The 15,102-nt window shown below is 47.0% G+C and overlaps 1 protein-coding gene and 1 long non-coding RNA gene across 7 annotated transcripts in view; one reads left to right on the top strand and one right to left on the bottom strand.

Moving 5' to 3' along the window:
* Positions 1–15,102, top strand: part of ASIP (agouti signaling protein) — a 32,585-nt gene that overhangs the window by 14,845 nt on the left and 2,638 nt on the right. The window contains exons 2-4 of one of the 6 annotated variants that reach the window (XM_027078557.1): positions 4,670–4,839; positions 6,084–6,145; positions 7,402–7,798. In XM_027078557.1, the coding sequence (XP_026934358.1) occupies positions 4,680–4,839; positions 6,084–6,145; positions 7,402–7,578 (399 nt within the window). In that variant the 5' untranslated portion in view covers positions 4,670–4,679 and the 3' untranslated portion in view covers positions 7,579–7,798. The other 5 variants (XM_027078553.1, XM_027078555.1, XM_027078554.1 and 2 more) reach the window with 5 other exon arrangements.
* Positions 11,944–15,102, bottom strand: part of LOC113605303 (uncharacterized) — a 5,100-nt gene continuing 1,941 nt past the window's right edge. The window contains exon 2 of the long non-coding RNA XR_003427147.1: positions 11,944–12,464. This is a non-coding gene — a long non-coding RNA (uncharacterized LOC113605303). The remainder of the gene's footprint in view (positions 12,465–15,102) is intronic.

Below are 15,102 nucleotides of genomic sequence, written 5' to 3'. Positions count from 1 at the left end.
GTGTCCCAAACTACGAAGTCCACGCACTCTGGAACCCCCGCACCACAACGAGAGAGAAAACCTGCACTCCACAACTAGAGAGAAGCCCGCATCCCTCAACGAAAATCCCGCGTGCCACAACCAAAACCCGACGCAGCCAAAAAATAAATCAATTAATTAAAAACAAGAAAAAATTTTTTTTTAAAAATTGCTTTTGGAAGAGATTGGGGATACAAAATAAAATCTTATACAAGATTGATCTTATACAAAAATACACATTTAATTTTATGCAACTAATCAAAATATTATCTTGCGATTTCCAATGATTATATTTCTTATTTGTATTCCAGGGGTTATTGCACTGCATCTTTATGAATTCTAGGCAGCATGGTGTAATAGAAAGTTTCAAAACATTATGATAACTACTCAGAATGGATATTTTCCCTCTGCCTCTAATAATCAAAACTTACCAATCCTAACTCTTGTCTCATTAGGACCCAGCCCTGTCCTAAAACGAATCTGAAATCTGATAAATTAATGACAAGTATTATTGGTTGGTAATGGCACAAGTTAACTTTCCCAAGTCACATTGGTCTTTTAATAAGGATCATCAATACCTTTACCCAAAGAAGCAGTTAATTACTTCAATCAGTTAGTAGATATTGAGAGAGCAGACGTGACGTGCTGGCTTGCCTAACAGCCCCTCGCAATTCTCACAATCTAGACAGGGTCAGCAGACTTTTTCTGTGAAAGGCCAGAGAGTAAATATTTTATGCTTTGTGGACCACATAGGGTCTCTGTTGGGTTTTTTTAATAGAACACTTTACAAACGTGAAAAACATTTTTAGCTTGAAGACTGTACAAATGCTACATGAAATATGGGAAGGGCAAACGAATACTGCAGTCATTAACAGCTACAGATTCCGCCTCAGTGGTTAGTAAATAAATGCTTGTATAACAAGCTAAGTACTGTGCTTAGGTCAGAAGTTTTCAGGCTTAAGAAGTGGTAAAGGACGAGCTTTGTATGGGGAGCAGGTAGTAGCCAAGCTTGGCTAGGATATATACTTCCTATAGGAAAAGATAAAGCTGGAAAGGAATGTGGAAGGCAGGTTGAGAGGGCTCTGGTGCCTTTTTGAGGCTATGGATTATGTATTTCATTTGGTAGTCAGGGTAACCCCTGCAGAGGAATAGAATGCTTGGAACCAGCAGCAGCCTCTTAATTGGTTTTCCTTCCTTTCAGTCTTGTCCCCTCCATCTCCTCACCCCAGTCAGAGGGATCTTTCTACAATGCAAATCTGAACAAGTCCCTCCCCCTATTCAAAACTTTTCATTCATTTTCCATCGACCTTAAGATATTGTTCAGGGCTTCCCTGGTGGCGCAGTCGTTGAGAGTCCACCTGCCGATGCAGGGCACACGGGTTCGTGCCCCGGTCCAGGAAGATCCCACATGCCGCGGAGCGGCTGGGCCCGTGAGCCATGGCCGCTGAGCCTGCGCGTCTGGAGTCTGTGCTCCGCAGCGGGAGAGGCCACAACAGTGAGAGGCCCACGTACCGCTAAAAAAAAAAAAAAAAAAAAAGATATTGTTCAAACTCCTTACCATGGTTTACAAGTCCCATCATGATCTGGCCCCTGCTTCCATCTCCTGTTATGTTTATTTGCCAACCTTACTGATCTTTTCTAGTTCCTCAAATGCACCATCCTCTCTTGCCTTTTGATCTTCATGTATATGGTTCTCAGTGTCTGCAACACTGCCATCACCACCTCCACTCTCCTCTTCAACATGGATAAGTCCAAATCAGCCCTCTGTTTTCAGCTTCAATACAACATGCTTCAAGAGACCTTCCCTAGTCCATGCACTAGTTGAGGTCTCCCATAGCACAAGCTTTATTAGAATAACTTATTTAACTTGTCAGTCATCCCTGATAGAATGTAAGCTCTGTAAGGACAGGCATCATTGTGTATCTTTTTTTTTTTTTTTTTTGCGGTACGCGGGCCTCTCACTGTTGTGGCCTCTCCCGTTGCAGACCACAGGCTCCGGACGCGCAGCCTCAGCGGCCATGGCTCACGGGCCCAGCCGCTCCGCGGCATGTGGGATCCTCCCGGACAGGGGCACGAACTCGTGTCCCCTGCATCGGCAGGCAGACTCTCAACCACTGCGCCACCAGGGAAGCCCCTTGATCACTATTTTTACCCAAGAATCTAGCATAGCACTGGTTCATAGTTGGTACTTAACAAATATTTTTTAACTAGATGAATGAATGTAGGTATGAATGAATGAATGAATGAAAGGAAATGGGGCTTTATTTAAAAGGAAGCTTAGTCTGGTTATATGTTCTAGAGTTGAGGAGGCCAGTGAGGAGGCTCTTATGGAAGACCAAGTGGGAGGAACTAGGCTGCACGGACAGAAGGAATGGAAAGGGAGGGAGGGTTGTGAGAATTGGGGGGAGTGAAAATCACTAGAACTTAATGACTGATTGACTGGGTGTGGGCAACAAGAGAGAAGGAGAAATTGCTCTCCAAGCTGAGAGCCCAGCATCATCATTAGAGAGAGAGAGAGGGAGTCCTGCTAGGAAGAAGGGTCCAAGTTACTGCTTGGGGCTGGTCACTGTGCCAGGTTCATGGTCACAAAAACGAGTAAAACATGACCTTTTTTTTATTAAGTGGGAGAGACAAACACAAACAATGTGATAAAGTATTTGACAGAGAACAGTACAAAGTTCTGAGAAGCAGAGGATGGAGCAAATTACTATGCCTCAGTCCCCAGACTTTCCTGATAAATGTTTGTTTGGGTTAACTATTGCTGATAGGGACTAGAAACCTCTGAGATGGAACTGCATGGAGCTGGGAAACGTAGGGCCTCAAAAAATGTTTTGGGCTCTAGGGCCTGAGGAGAAGTATTGTCCCACCACACAAAAAAGATGTGAACTGCTTGAAAAACCTCTGTATTGCCTCTTTCTGTTTTATACATTGGGATTCTTCAAGTCATTGTTTATTTGAAGAAAGAGCTCCCCTGCTAAATGAATGCAAACCATTCACCTAGCCCACTCCCCTCATTTTACCAAAAAGAAAATTAGAGTCCATTAAAAAGAAAAAAAAGAATGGATTTGTCCAAAGTCACGCCTTTACTAATGCTTAAGCCAAGACAAGAACTCAGAGGTCCTGACTCCGAGCCCAGTGCTCATTCTGTTGACTCACTACCAGGCTTTGAGAAAGAAAATTGGTGGCCAGTTCATGATAGGCAAATAAATGCCCATTGATGAAAGGAGCTGAAGGAATCAGAAGAAATGGAGTGAGGGCTGAGAGAGGTAGAGGACGAACTTCAAAAGGAAGGGACTGTCCCCTCTACCTTTAAGAAGTTTAGAATGAGGTTGGGGGCTGGCTATTTGGGTCTTCCTTCTCCTGGAATGTAACAGAAATGGAGAAAATTTTACTCTAAGCAATCTGAGGGCTGGGAGGAATAGGCTAGAAATTGCCAGGCTGAGCCCAGGAATGGGCAGGACCAGCACGAGCAGATTGTTTTATTCTCTTCTCACCCACTATGCCTTATGGCAGGGCCAGAGAACCTTGGCAAAGCAGTCTCAGCTTTTTCCCAGAACAGAAAGAACACGCACAGGGTGGGTGAGGAGTAGGGATTCCACACTCAGAGAAGATGAAGATGCTGTTGAAGCTGTGAGCCCTCACTAAGCCAAACCTAGACATTCATGGGAAGAAATCCGCTCTGGGATCTGTCTGGTTCATCAAAATCCAGCTAGCAATAAATAGATAAATATAGTTAGCCTATTTGAACAGGTCCATCCTATCCTCCTGACGCAAACCATATCTGCATTTATTTCCTCTGGATGTCGGAATATAGCATATGCAATGACTTACACACTTGTCCAAAAAAGCCATTTATCCCTACACCGTCTCGTTTAGTCTTAACTCATGAGCCTTGTTCTCTGCACTTCAGTAAGACCTCTGCCACTGTGAGGCATTACTGGGGACCTTTCAACAACTCTGCCCAAGCCTAGGGTCTCCTGGGGCTACTGACTTAAAAAACCCCAGCGCCCCACCCTCTGGAAGGCAGAGACCAATTGCAATGCATTCCTTTTCTCCTTACATCGATCTCCCTCCCTTTTTAAAAAAATTATTTATTTATTTATTTATTTATTTATTTATTTATTTATTTATTTATTTATTTATGGCTGTGTTTGGTCTTCATTGCTGCGCGCGGGCTTTCTCTAGTTGGGGCAAGTGGGAGCTACTCTTCATTGCTGTGCACGGCCTTCTCGTTGTGGTGGCTTCTCTTGTTGCGGAGCACAGGCTCTAGGCGTGCGGGCTTCAGTAGTTGTGGCTCACGGGCTCAGTAGTTGTGGCTCACGGGCTTAGTTGCTCCATAGCATGTGGGATGTTCCCGGACCAGGGATCGAACCCATGTCCCCTGCATTGGCAGGCAGGTTCTTAACCACTGCACCCCCAGAGAAGTCCCTCCCTCCCTTTCTTGTCTTTCTTTCTTCCTCTCCCATCTCTCCTTTTCTCTCTTCTTCCTTCATCAGTTCCCCTTCCCTGTCCTAAGCCTTGCTGGTCCTCCAGCTCCCCTGGGACACTGGGGTGTGGAATGGGGTCAGAGCACCAGCCCAAAGAAAGCAGGAGGGCACATCCATTTGCCAGGACCCCTGGCCCACCTGACTGACTTCTCTGTCCCACTCAGGCCTCCCGGAATGGATGTCACACGCCTCCTCCTGGCTACCCTGCTGGTCTGCCTGTGCTTCCTCACTGCCTACAGCCACCTGGCACCTGAGGAAAAGCCCAGAGATGAAAGGAGCCTAAGGAGCAACTCTTCCATGAACCTGTTGGATTTCCCTTCTGTCTCTATTGTGGGTAGGTAGCCTAGCCTGGGGCCCAGCCTCCAGGCTCTGGCCCAAGAGAACTGCAGGATGTCAAACACACTCCCCAAGCTGATACCAGGATCTACTGCCATAGGTCAGAGCTCCTTCATGCTCATTCCTCAAAACAATCCTGGAGGAATAAAGTGCCCCTTAACTCATTTGGTTTAGGAAAGCCCTGCCTGCCACCAATCGAATACGCAGCTTAGCATGTTAGAGGCTCTGAGAAACCTTAAAGTCATGACAATTGGTGAATTTGGTTTAACTTACCATTTCTGAAACTTAATGAGTCACGGAACTCCTATCAATGGTAAAAATTTTAGAAAATGCTGCAGAATATAACCAAGTCTGGGATGAACTAGTCCTTTCATGCCAGGGTTGAGAATTGAAAATGACTGCTTGGGAGAAAATATCAGGGGCATTAGAGCCTGGCATGGAGATCTTCTGGCTCAACTTCATCTGACAATAATAATAATAACATATATACTTATTTTGTGCTAGGCACTGTGAAGTGAGTATTATTTTTATTCCTATTTTATTTCACAGCTAAGTAAATTAAGTCTTAGAAAAGTTAAGTAACTAACACACAGTTCTTAATTGGCAGAGCCAGAATTCAAACCCAGGTGTTTAACTCCAGAACCTAAGCTCAAAACTAATATTCCTTGCTGACTTGTCTCTCACTTCAAAAAGAGGATATTCTAGATATATCAGGGAAGGGACTGGGGCACATTAACATTGATTGATCACCTTCAGTGTGTCAGACTTTCTGCTTTATAAACATACCTCATTTATCCTCAAGACAACTCTTCAAGGTAGGTATTACAGTATCCTACTTGCAGATGAGAAAACCAAGTCTTAAGGAGATTAAGTAGGTTGCTCAAGACCACAAAGCTGTTATATCGCAGAGTCAGGATTCAAATCAGGTATGACTGGCTCCAAAGCTCTGAGAAACGGAAAATAGGGATACAGGAAAAACAAGTCCATCCATGTACAAGACACTGAGTCCATTTTCCAGGGCCACCTTTGCTTTCCCTCAGAGGACTCTGCTCCCAGTCTCTGGCTCCAGGTCTGCAGCCAGGCTAACAAGAACCTGCTGGCCTAAGTCCCAAGATGTGATCTATCCAGCCAACCCTTCATCTTCTCCCCTACCCTGGGGCTTCCTGGAGCCCCCTCTGCTCCTCCCACTTCATTGCAGCTCAGGGCCCTCAGAGACTGGCTTTGCTCCTTCTCTCTTTGAAGCACAGAACAAGAAATCCAAAAAGATCAGCAGAAAAGAAGCGGAAAAAAGAAGATCTTCCAAGGTAGGCCTGGGAGCTCACATTGTTGGGGTGGGACTGGACTTAAAGGGAGAGGATCCCCAAGCTCTGGCTAGGAACTAAATAAAAGATATCCCAGGCCTACATGCCCACAAGAAACTGAAAGCTACCCAAACTTCCTGGCCTCAAGCCCTGAACCAGACCCCCAGGAGCTGAGGCCCAGAAAGCTAAGGTTCACTGAGCAAAATAGCTTACCTGCTAAAAAGCATCTTCCTATATACTAGCTCACACCCTGCCTGAAATTTCACCATCACTCATTCTTTTGGATGAATGCAATGTTTCCCAAACCTCAGTCATTTCAGAACCATTTCCACAACTTTTACCATATCTGAGTTTCACCTATTTAATATATTTGTTTAAAATTAAAACTTTAATTTTAAAACTTTTCTATCATGGTTATATAGTTATTTAAAAACCTATATAACCAATATAGAAAACCAGTATCACTTGACATAAATAGAAAGTAACCCTAAAAATAAGTAAAATGAAAATAAAACCTTGTTTTTTGAAAACTCAGTTCCTCAATTGCACTAGACACATTTCAGGTACTCAGCAGCCACATATGGCTGACTGGTGGCTGCCTGTATTGGACAGCACAGCAAAGAATGTCCCCAGAAAAGGGAGTAGCAAACTCAAAGCTCCCGCAGTAGGAACTCATTTCTTGTGTTCGGTGCACAGAAGGCAGTGTGGTAAAGACCGGTGGGAGAGGTGGGAGGGCCAAACCACAGAGGGCCTCAAGGACCAAAGTAACGGGGAGGAGGGTGTGCTTTAAGCCCGAGTGTGATGCCATCATAGGTCTTCTGAGAGGTCCCTTTTGTGCACTGGAGGTCGGACTGTAAGGGGGCAAAAGCCGCAGACAGGGGCCTAGCCCAGGGTAGCAGCGGTAGTGAAGCAGTGGGTAGACTCCAGATCTATTGTGAAGGCAGAACTGACAGGGATTGTGGCTACACTGGAAGGGGAAGACAACAGAGACGGTAGTTAAAAACGGTGGAGCTGAGTGGGATGCCCTAGGGAGAGAAGAGGCCAGGCCGGAGCCAGTTAAGTTTTGATGAAGTGGGGCATTGTTGGGGGAGCAGGCGGGGACCCGCTGGGATGCCCTGTGGGCATCAGTCGAGCGGGCGGTGGGCAGAAGGTGGGGATGTCTGGTCGGGGGCCTCCATAGTCCAAGGAGTCTCCAGGCAGAGGTGAGGACGAGTGGGGCGGACGTGGACTGCTCGGGCAGACCCGGCGTTTCCCCGCAGAAAAAGGCTTCGATGAAGAAGGTGGCACAGCCCCGGCCCCCGCCGCCCGGCCCCTGCGTGGCCACCCGCGACAGCTGCAAGCCGCCGGCGCCCGCCTGCTGCGACCCGTGCGCCTTCTGCCAGTGCCGCTTCTTCCGCAGCGCCTGTTCCTGCCGCGTGCTCAACCCCACCTGCTGAGCGCGCCTCTGGGTGGTGGGCGGGGTGGGGCGGGGCTTCCACGGGCGGGGCTCCCCGGACGGGCCCTTCTGGGGCGGGCAATCTCTAGTAGGTGTGACTACCTAAAACAGGGAGTGGGCGTAGCTACTGACGTTGGGCGGAGCTTTTAGGAGGCGGGGCTTCAAGGAGACTTGGCTTGGGCTGGGCTAAAATCCAAATATATATAGGCTATTGAAAGGTGTGTGGCTGTTTCTTTAAAGAACCCGAAAGATCCTTTTCCCTTCGCCGAGTCCCCTTCACCGCAGAAGTTCCGCGGGCTGCGCACTTGCTCTCTCCTGGTCCTGGGGAAACGTGGTTACCTGGCCCTGAGGCTGCCCTCCTGGTAAGCCCATCTCTGGGTGTGGCCGCCAGAGACAATGCTGCCCCCTTCCTTTAAGCCTGGGAACACCCGAAGCTGCCTCCAAAACCAGGGAGGCAGAAAGGAACCATTAAGGAACTACCTTTCAGTGTTTCACCCTTTCCCCCTTCTAAGAAGCTCCCCTCAGCGCCCCCAAAACAAGAAAGGCTACAACTCCATACACAGTCTCACTGGGCTGTCTGTCCTAAGGGGTCTGCGGATACAAATTGGGGTGGCTGATTGTGACTGGGCATTGCTCTGGCCTGAGGACCCTAGAGCCTTACTTAGGAGGCTCCCCCAAAATGGCTAGCCTAAGAGACAAATAAAGAAGGGCGGTAGTCTACTGGAGGGGTCTGAGGACCTCAAAGAATCAAAGGAAAAGCCATACAACAAGCCTCGGAAAGGATAGGATTCTGAGGGATGTGAAAGGAGCCAGGTCAAAGTAAACAATGGGCAATGTTTTCAGGGCAAGACTATGGGATAAGTCACCTCCAACAGCTTCAGTTCTTGCATGGGACCATTCATAATTCAAATGCCCTAGAAAGAGAATCTGATTGAGTTTTCCCACTCCCAGGCTAAATGAACACTGATCATTGGTCCCTAGCCATTTTTAATTCTGAAAACCTAGAGTTTGGGCTCTCCCAAGTAGGAAACAGGTGTTCAGGAATCCTTCCTCACTCCCTGTCCCAGCTCTGTCAGCCAGGAAGGAGGCAGTGGGCCTGGGTGTGGTGAGTAGGCAGCAACTTTTGTCCTGGATTATCAGGGGCCTGTCTCCTAGTGTCCCAAACTGTTGCCTGAGATTCTAAGAGATTCTGAGTCTGTGGGAAACTGAAATGCAGCATTTTATCTCTGGAAGGACCCTGGGAGGTGCTGTTTTGGGGAGAGAGGTGGTAAAGGTAGGAACAGGGTCTGTGTGGGCACAGTCACATGAAAACTCCCAGCACCTTGAGAGGAAAGGGTTCTAAATGACATCACCTACTTGCCCTGCTTGGCTGAGGGTATCCCTGCCAGTAGAAAAGCTGAGGTTTCACCTGTCAGCGTCTCCCAGAGCTGGAGCTCTTCCCCAAGGAATCACTATAAGAAAGAAGAAACTGCAAACGATGGTGATGTAAGAAGATAATTTTTTTAAATAATAATAACAAGGCCTGCCTGTACATGAGAAAGAGTCTAGAAAGAGGCTATGTGACAGAATAATGCGGAGCAGTTGCCTCAGCCCTGGTAACCACCATGTATCTCGGTCCTTGGAGGTGAGGACAGTGGGGCTCCGGGGTCAGCACAGATGGGGCCACCTCCCCTGACGCACTTGTCAACTTACAATCTTCCCTCTTTCAAATGTTTTAAAACTCCCTCCTTTCCAAGGACCTTTCTCAACTGGAGACCCTTGTTGTGCCTGCAGTGACATAAGCAGTATGGAATGGAGGAGGCAAACATCAGACCCTGGACTGGACAGAGCTCAAGCCACCTAGATGGAGCACACACACAAAAAGATGGGTGCTCCAGGCTAGGCTGGGGACACGATTCTGCACATTGGGAAAGTCTGTGTTTCTCTGGGCTTCTATTTACTTGTCTGTAAAATGGGATATAATCACTCTTGCTGTTCTTGTTATAAATCTGAAATAGTGTTGCTTCTTATACCTTAACACAACAATCAACATACACACACAGACACAGAAAAGCTACCAGTTGCTTGTTTTTGTTTTCTGTCAATTTGGCTGCATGTCCACAGGGCAATAACCTTTTGTTCCTTGTACCACAGTTGCTGCTGAGTAAATGTCATCAGTAATTAGAATATTGGGAATATACTGCAGCCGCTGCTCCTGTGTTTTCCAGACATTGCTCACCTACCAGGCACCATTTGGCCCCCTATGAGTGAGGCCAGAGATGCAAAGCCAAAGACCCAGTCCGTTAGTGACAAAACTACTAGGCTGCTGAGTCCAAACAACCGCATGGAAGCCCAACCCATTCACTCATTCAGCAAATGTGTATTGAGCACGTACTAGGTGCCAGGCATTGTGCCAGGTGCTGTGAATACTGTGGTGAACAAGTCCAATCCTCTCTTTACAGAGCTCATGGTCCAGTGGACCATGACCACCAGCCCTTGTTAAAGGTAAGAACCATTGTTAGCATGTTTGGTCTGTTCCCTCAGACTCTCAGTTCTTACTTCTGTTGACTCAGATCCCTGGTTAGGTATTTATCTGCCCAAGTTCCCTTTCAGCTTGAGAGCCTAAGATTCATCCACCTTTTCAGAATTCCTCCTCAAGCCTTAGGGTCCTGAGAGAATGGTTCTGGGTCTCTGCAAAATCCTGCCTGAGTGACCAGAATTGAAATACATCTGTGACTCAGAGTTGTGAAGATCTGGGACACACACACCCTATTTCCCACACCATTATTCATATTTCTCTCCCCCCTGCCCCACACACACACGAAGTGCAAAGGTGAATTCTGTCCTAGATATATTTGTTCTACTTTTGTGGATATTGATTTAGGATCATTTCTTCCTGTAGAGCATGGCCTTACACTTGTGCCAAAGTTCTCACAGTGTGGCCATGAAGAAGTCACTGACCTCTTGATGCTACTACCATTTCCCCATTTGCAAAATTCGGAGAAAATCAGTCAGAATGTTTTGGTTGCAAACAACAGAAACGATTCTGGCTAGCCTAAGAAACAAATAAAGGGTGGCGGTAGTCTACTGGAGAGGTCTGGAGACCTCAAAGAATCGAAGGAAAAGCCATACAACAGGCCTCAGAAAGAATAGGTCCCTGAGGGATGTGAAAGGAGCCAGGCCAAAGAAACCAATGGACAGCGTTTTCAGGGCAAAGCTATGGGATAAGTCACCTCCAACCACTTCAGATCTTGCATGGGACAATTCATAATTCAAATTCCCAAGAGAGGGAATCTGATTGACCTGAAGTGGTACCCAGGAAAGGGTGGCCCATCTTGATAGTCCCACAAAGTCTGTTCATAATGTGGGAGGGGTAATTCTCCAATTTAAAAAAAACAAAGATACAGTTACTGGAGGGCAAAATCCACGACTGGCCACTATGAGAGAGCTGGTCTCTGGATTTATTCTGAGGACACTTTTGGCACCAGAAATTCTGCAACATAATCTGAAGCAATGGTTTTCATTTTTTTTTTTTAGGACAGGTACCCTTTCCTCATTTGAATTCTTAAGGGGGAGCCCCATTATATAATACACATTAAAACAGTTTTAAGTTACTATAAGGTTGTAATGATGCACACAAAAATTTGAAATCAGCGATTAGAGATTAACGGTTGCCCTCCCATATCAGCCTCAGCAACCAGTTTGTTTCCATCTTTTGTTCTGGTTGCACAGTACCGAAAAAGGTCTAATTTACACAGAGAAGTTGTTGCAAAAAGGTTTTAACAACTCACCCTGTGACCTCAGAACAGTCTCCTGTTAAACAGAAACAGCAAGAGGTTTATTTCAAAATCTAGTCCAGGTGGTCTCCAACATGTTAAAATTTGGTGCCTAGCACATGTAAACATGAATGTTTTTATTACTTTTAAATGGCTTCAAAGTTTTTCAAAGCAGAAGTTGAAGTTATGGTTCTACAGAAGCAATATACTTCAAAAACCACTACCCTGGGCTTCCTTGGTGGCGCAGTGGTTGAGAGTCTGCCTGCTGACTCAGGGGACACGGGTTCGTGCCCCAGTCAGGGAGGATCCCACATGCCGCGGAGCAGCTGGGCCGGTGAGCCATGGCCGCTGAGCCTGTGCGTCCGGAGCCTGTGCTCCGCAACGGGAGAGGCTGCAACAGTGAGAGGCCTGCGTACCGCAAACAAACAAACAAAAAAACACCACTACCCTGAGGGGTAGCAGATCCTCAGGACCTCAAATCCCTTCCTGGCTTGTGGACCACAGGCCAACCTAATTGGCAATCTTTGGATCCCTACTCTAAGTGCCTCCACCTGTTTGAACAATTACAGCTGTAGCATCTTCACCCACTGTCAAGAAATTACTCCCAGTCATACAATAGGAACTTTATAAAGGAATTTAACTCCAAAAAACAATTCCCATGTGTGAAGGGGACAGGATAGGTAAAGAAAAGAATTTAATTTTAACTGAATTAGCCAAACCATCTGTAGTGAACTTCAGATTAGTCTAGAATAAACGTGTTCCTCCCTTTCTTCTTCCATGCATGAAGTATATTTATTGTGAGGCAAAGGGGGTGTGTGTTGTGGGACTGGGGGTAGGGCAGGAATGTCTTCTGTTTTCTCAGTAAAATCATCAAATGTTTATGTTCGCTCCAGAAAAGAGTTTTATACTGATGGCTTGCAGAGAGACAGTAGCTATTGTCAGCTCTCCCAGCTGGCTACGGGAGCTGTAGAATCTGGGAGGTGGCGCCGCCTAATGGTGATGATGACGATGATGATCATGCCTTCTTGTTATCTGCGGAGCCCAGCAAATAGCTTCATTCCTTTGACTCTTGAAGATTTTCACATCTTTCAGAGCTCCTCTTTGGAATTCCTGGACCCAGTGGCTGCATAGACTACCAGAGCAATAATAAAATCATGACTACTAAAGAAAAATTAATATAATGATGATAATGATAAAAACCTTCCTAAATTACCTAATTTTATAAGATCACATTTACAAGCCATTAAATGAGCTGATTCCTCCCCAAATCAAAAACTAGAGCCTTATGACTTTGGGGAAAAGTTTAGTTTTTTGCGTTTTTTTTTTTTTCTCTCATTATTTATCCCAATGTCTACCAACATCTGGAATTCTGCATAATGTATACATGTCAGAGGTTGCGAAAGAAACGGAGAGAAGGGGTCTGGGGGGGAAGGGAGGACAGTGCAGCCCCTGAGGAGCTGGGAAATAAAGAGGGTTATTTGATAAGGGGAAGGGGACATTGAATTCAGTGATCAGCCAAGGGCTACCCCTTTAAAATCCCAAAGCAGCCTTGGTTTCCCAGTCTTAAATGATTTTGAAATTAATTGATCTTTGTCTAACAGAACCTCCCTGCCCCCACTACCCAGGAAGGTCTAACTGTACCGGAGCACCTCAAGTAATCCTCAGTAATTTCACCCAAACCAGAATCAGGGAGCCCCCTGCACTGGCTCTGAGACGAGTGCAGAGCCTCTGGAGGGTCCTGAGATGCTCCGCCTCTCCCCAGGATGCCTCTGAGGTTGTTGCCTGCCTTTTGCCAGGGACCCAGAGCTGCTGCTAACAGCCTGAGGCCTGTGTGATTTGTAACTATCATAAGATCATGCTAATAATGTCTATTGATTGAGCAGCTACTTCATGCCAGGATGATACCCAAGCTCCCAAATTTGCTTCTTGAGGTAAGAATTATTGTAAATAAGGGAACTTGGGGCTTAGAGAGGCTAGGTATTGTGCCTGGACCTCACACCTCAGCGCTGGGATTCACACCCAGCCCACCTCATTCCAAAGCCTATGCCCTTAACCACCAGGCCACTGGAAGCCAGGCAAAGGAGATTCTGTCTGCCTAGAGCCGACACCTTGCAGGAGCCTCAGCCCCAAGGTTTTCTCCCATTTTCTCTCCTGGTGTCATTTCTGTCTTCTCCACCTCAGCAGAACACTTGAAATTGCCAGAGACGGCAACCCTGTTCAAATGGGCTAAAGGAAAAAAAGGGAACTTTGTTGTTGTCACAGCACTAAACAGTCCAGTGGGTAGATCTAGTTAGCCTAAAGCATGGCTAGATTCAGGTCCTCTGGAATGTGTCACTCTGTCTCGCAATTCTATGTTGGTGTCACCCTCAGGCAGGCTTCCCCCTCATGGGGGCAAAGAAGCAGCTCTAGGTTCACATTCCTGCCAAGCCTGGGAGCCCTACTGAAGAGGGCACCTTTTCTCCATTTTCAGGACAGGTGGGTCTCTTTTACAGTTGCCACCTGCTGTGCAACAGGCACTGGGTGGGAGGGGTCGCAAGGGAACTTGTTAGAAATGCAAATTATAGGGCCCCATCTCAGGCCTACTGAATCAGAAGCTCTGGGGGTGAGCCCAGCAATCTGTGTTTTAACAAGCCCTCCAGGTGGTCCCGACACACTCAGGTTTACGAGACACTGGGTTAGTGGGGATCTGTACAAGCCAGCAGTTAGAAGAGCCAGCAAGTTCCCCACAAAGAGACATGCTGAGGCAGGGCATTCTGTTGGACATACTGTGGGTGTACGTTCCCAGCTACTTCTGTTTCTCTCCCTTGTAATAAGGCAAGTATGAGAACTGTGAGTGGGGGCAGACTATCAGGGTACTTAGCAGTGTGAATGTAGGTACCAACTATTTATGGAGTTGTCAGGAAAAGCCCACTGCCCAGCACCTGGGGTCTTTTGGGACCCCTCGGAGGTTGTAACTCCTCCAGCCAGGGAGAGGAAGCCAGCAGACCTGAGGGAATCTGGCTCCAAGCGCAGCCCGCACTGGGTGCAGGCAGCCCAGGGTAAGCTCCTGGGATCACTGTTGGACAGTTCTCTGTATTGCACCACACCAGATTTCTAGTAAAAATCCTGAAATCCTGGGGTTGAATCTGGACCAACTATGTGAGCTATGTGCCTATCCTTGAGCCAGTTTGGAGAGTGTATCCATGAGGAACTTACTGAAGCTGATTGACAAGGCCTGATCACATAAGCACCCCTGGCTGCCTCCATCACTTCAAGCAGATTTCCTAGCCTTGTCCTCTGGGGTAGTCCTGAGTGGGTCTCAGGGATAAGAATCTGGATTCCTGAGGTTTCCTGAAACCTCAGCTCCCCAAAGCAGAGCCGACCCCTGCCTGCTGCCTCTTGTAGTTCTCCTGACATAAGCAGGCCCTCAAGCCCTCCAAGCTCCTCATTACTTGTCTCCAACACGACTTGAAAAGGGATTCCAGCACATCTAGCCTAGCAAGGCCCTCCCACCATAACCTGCCACGTGGAGGTGGGCAGAGGGCCTTGGTATGCAGGAAAGAGCTCTTGCCTAGAGGCAAGCAGGACACCTAGATCTGCAGGGTGACTTTGGACATCACTTAAACTCTCTGGGCCCGCATTTCTCCATATACAGATGCTGGATTTGGCTCTATAGATGCTCTAAGTTCCTTCAAGTTCTAAGATCCTAAGATTTTTCTAAAGTACTGTTTAATTTTCTAAATATCCTAAATTTCCTGCCTTCCAAACAGCTCCTTCCCACCCAGTGGTGC

Source organism: Aethalodelphis obliquidens, unplaced genomic scaffold (genome assembly GCF_003676395.1).
Source record: "Aethalodelphis obliquidens isolate GAN/ISIS:26980383/991018 unplaced genomic scaffold, ASM367639v1 scaffold42, whole genome shotgun sequence".
NCBI lineage: Eukaryota > Metazoa > Chordata > Mammalia > Artiodactyla > Delphinidae > Aethalodelphis > Aethalodelphis obliquidens.
Note: the sequence above shows the minus strand (reverse complement) of the source record. Positions and strands in the feature narration are given on the sequence as shown.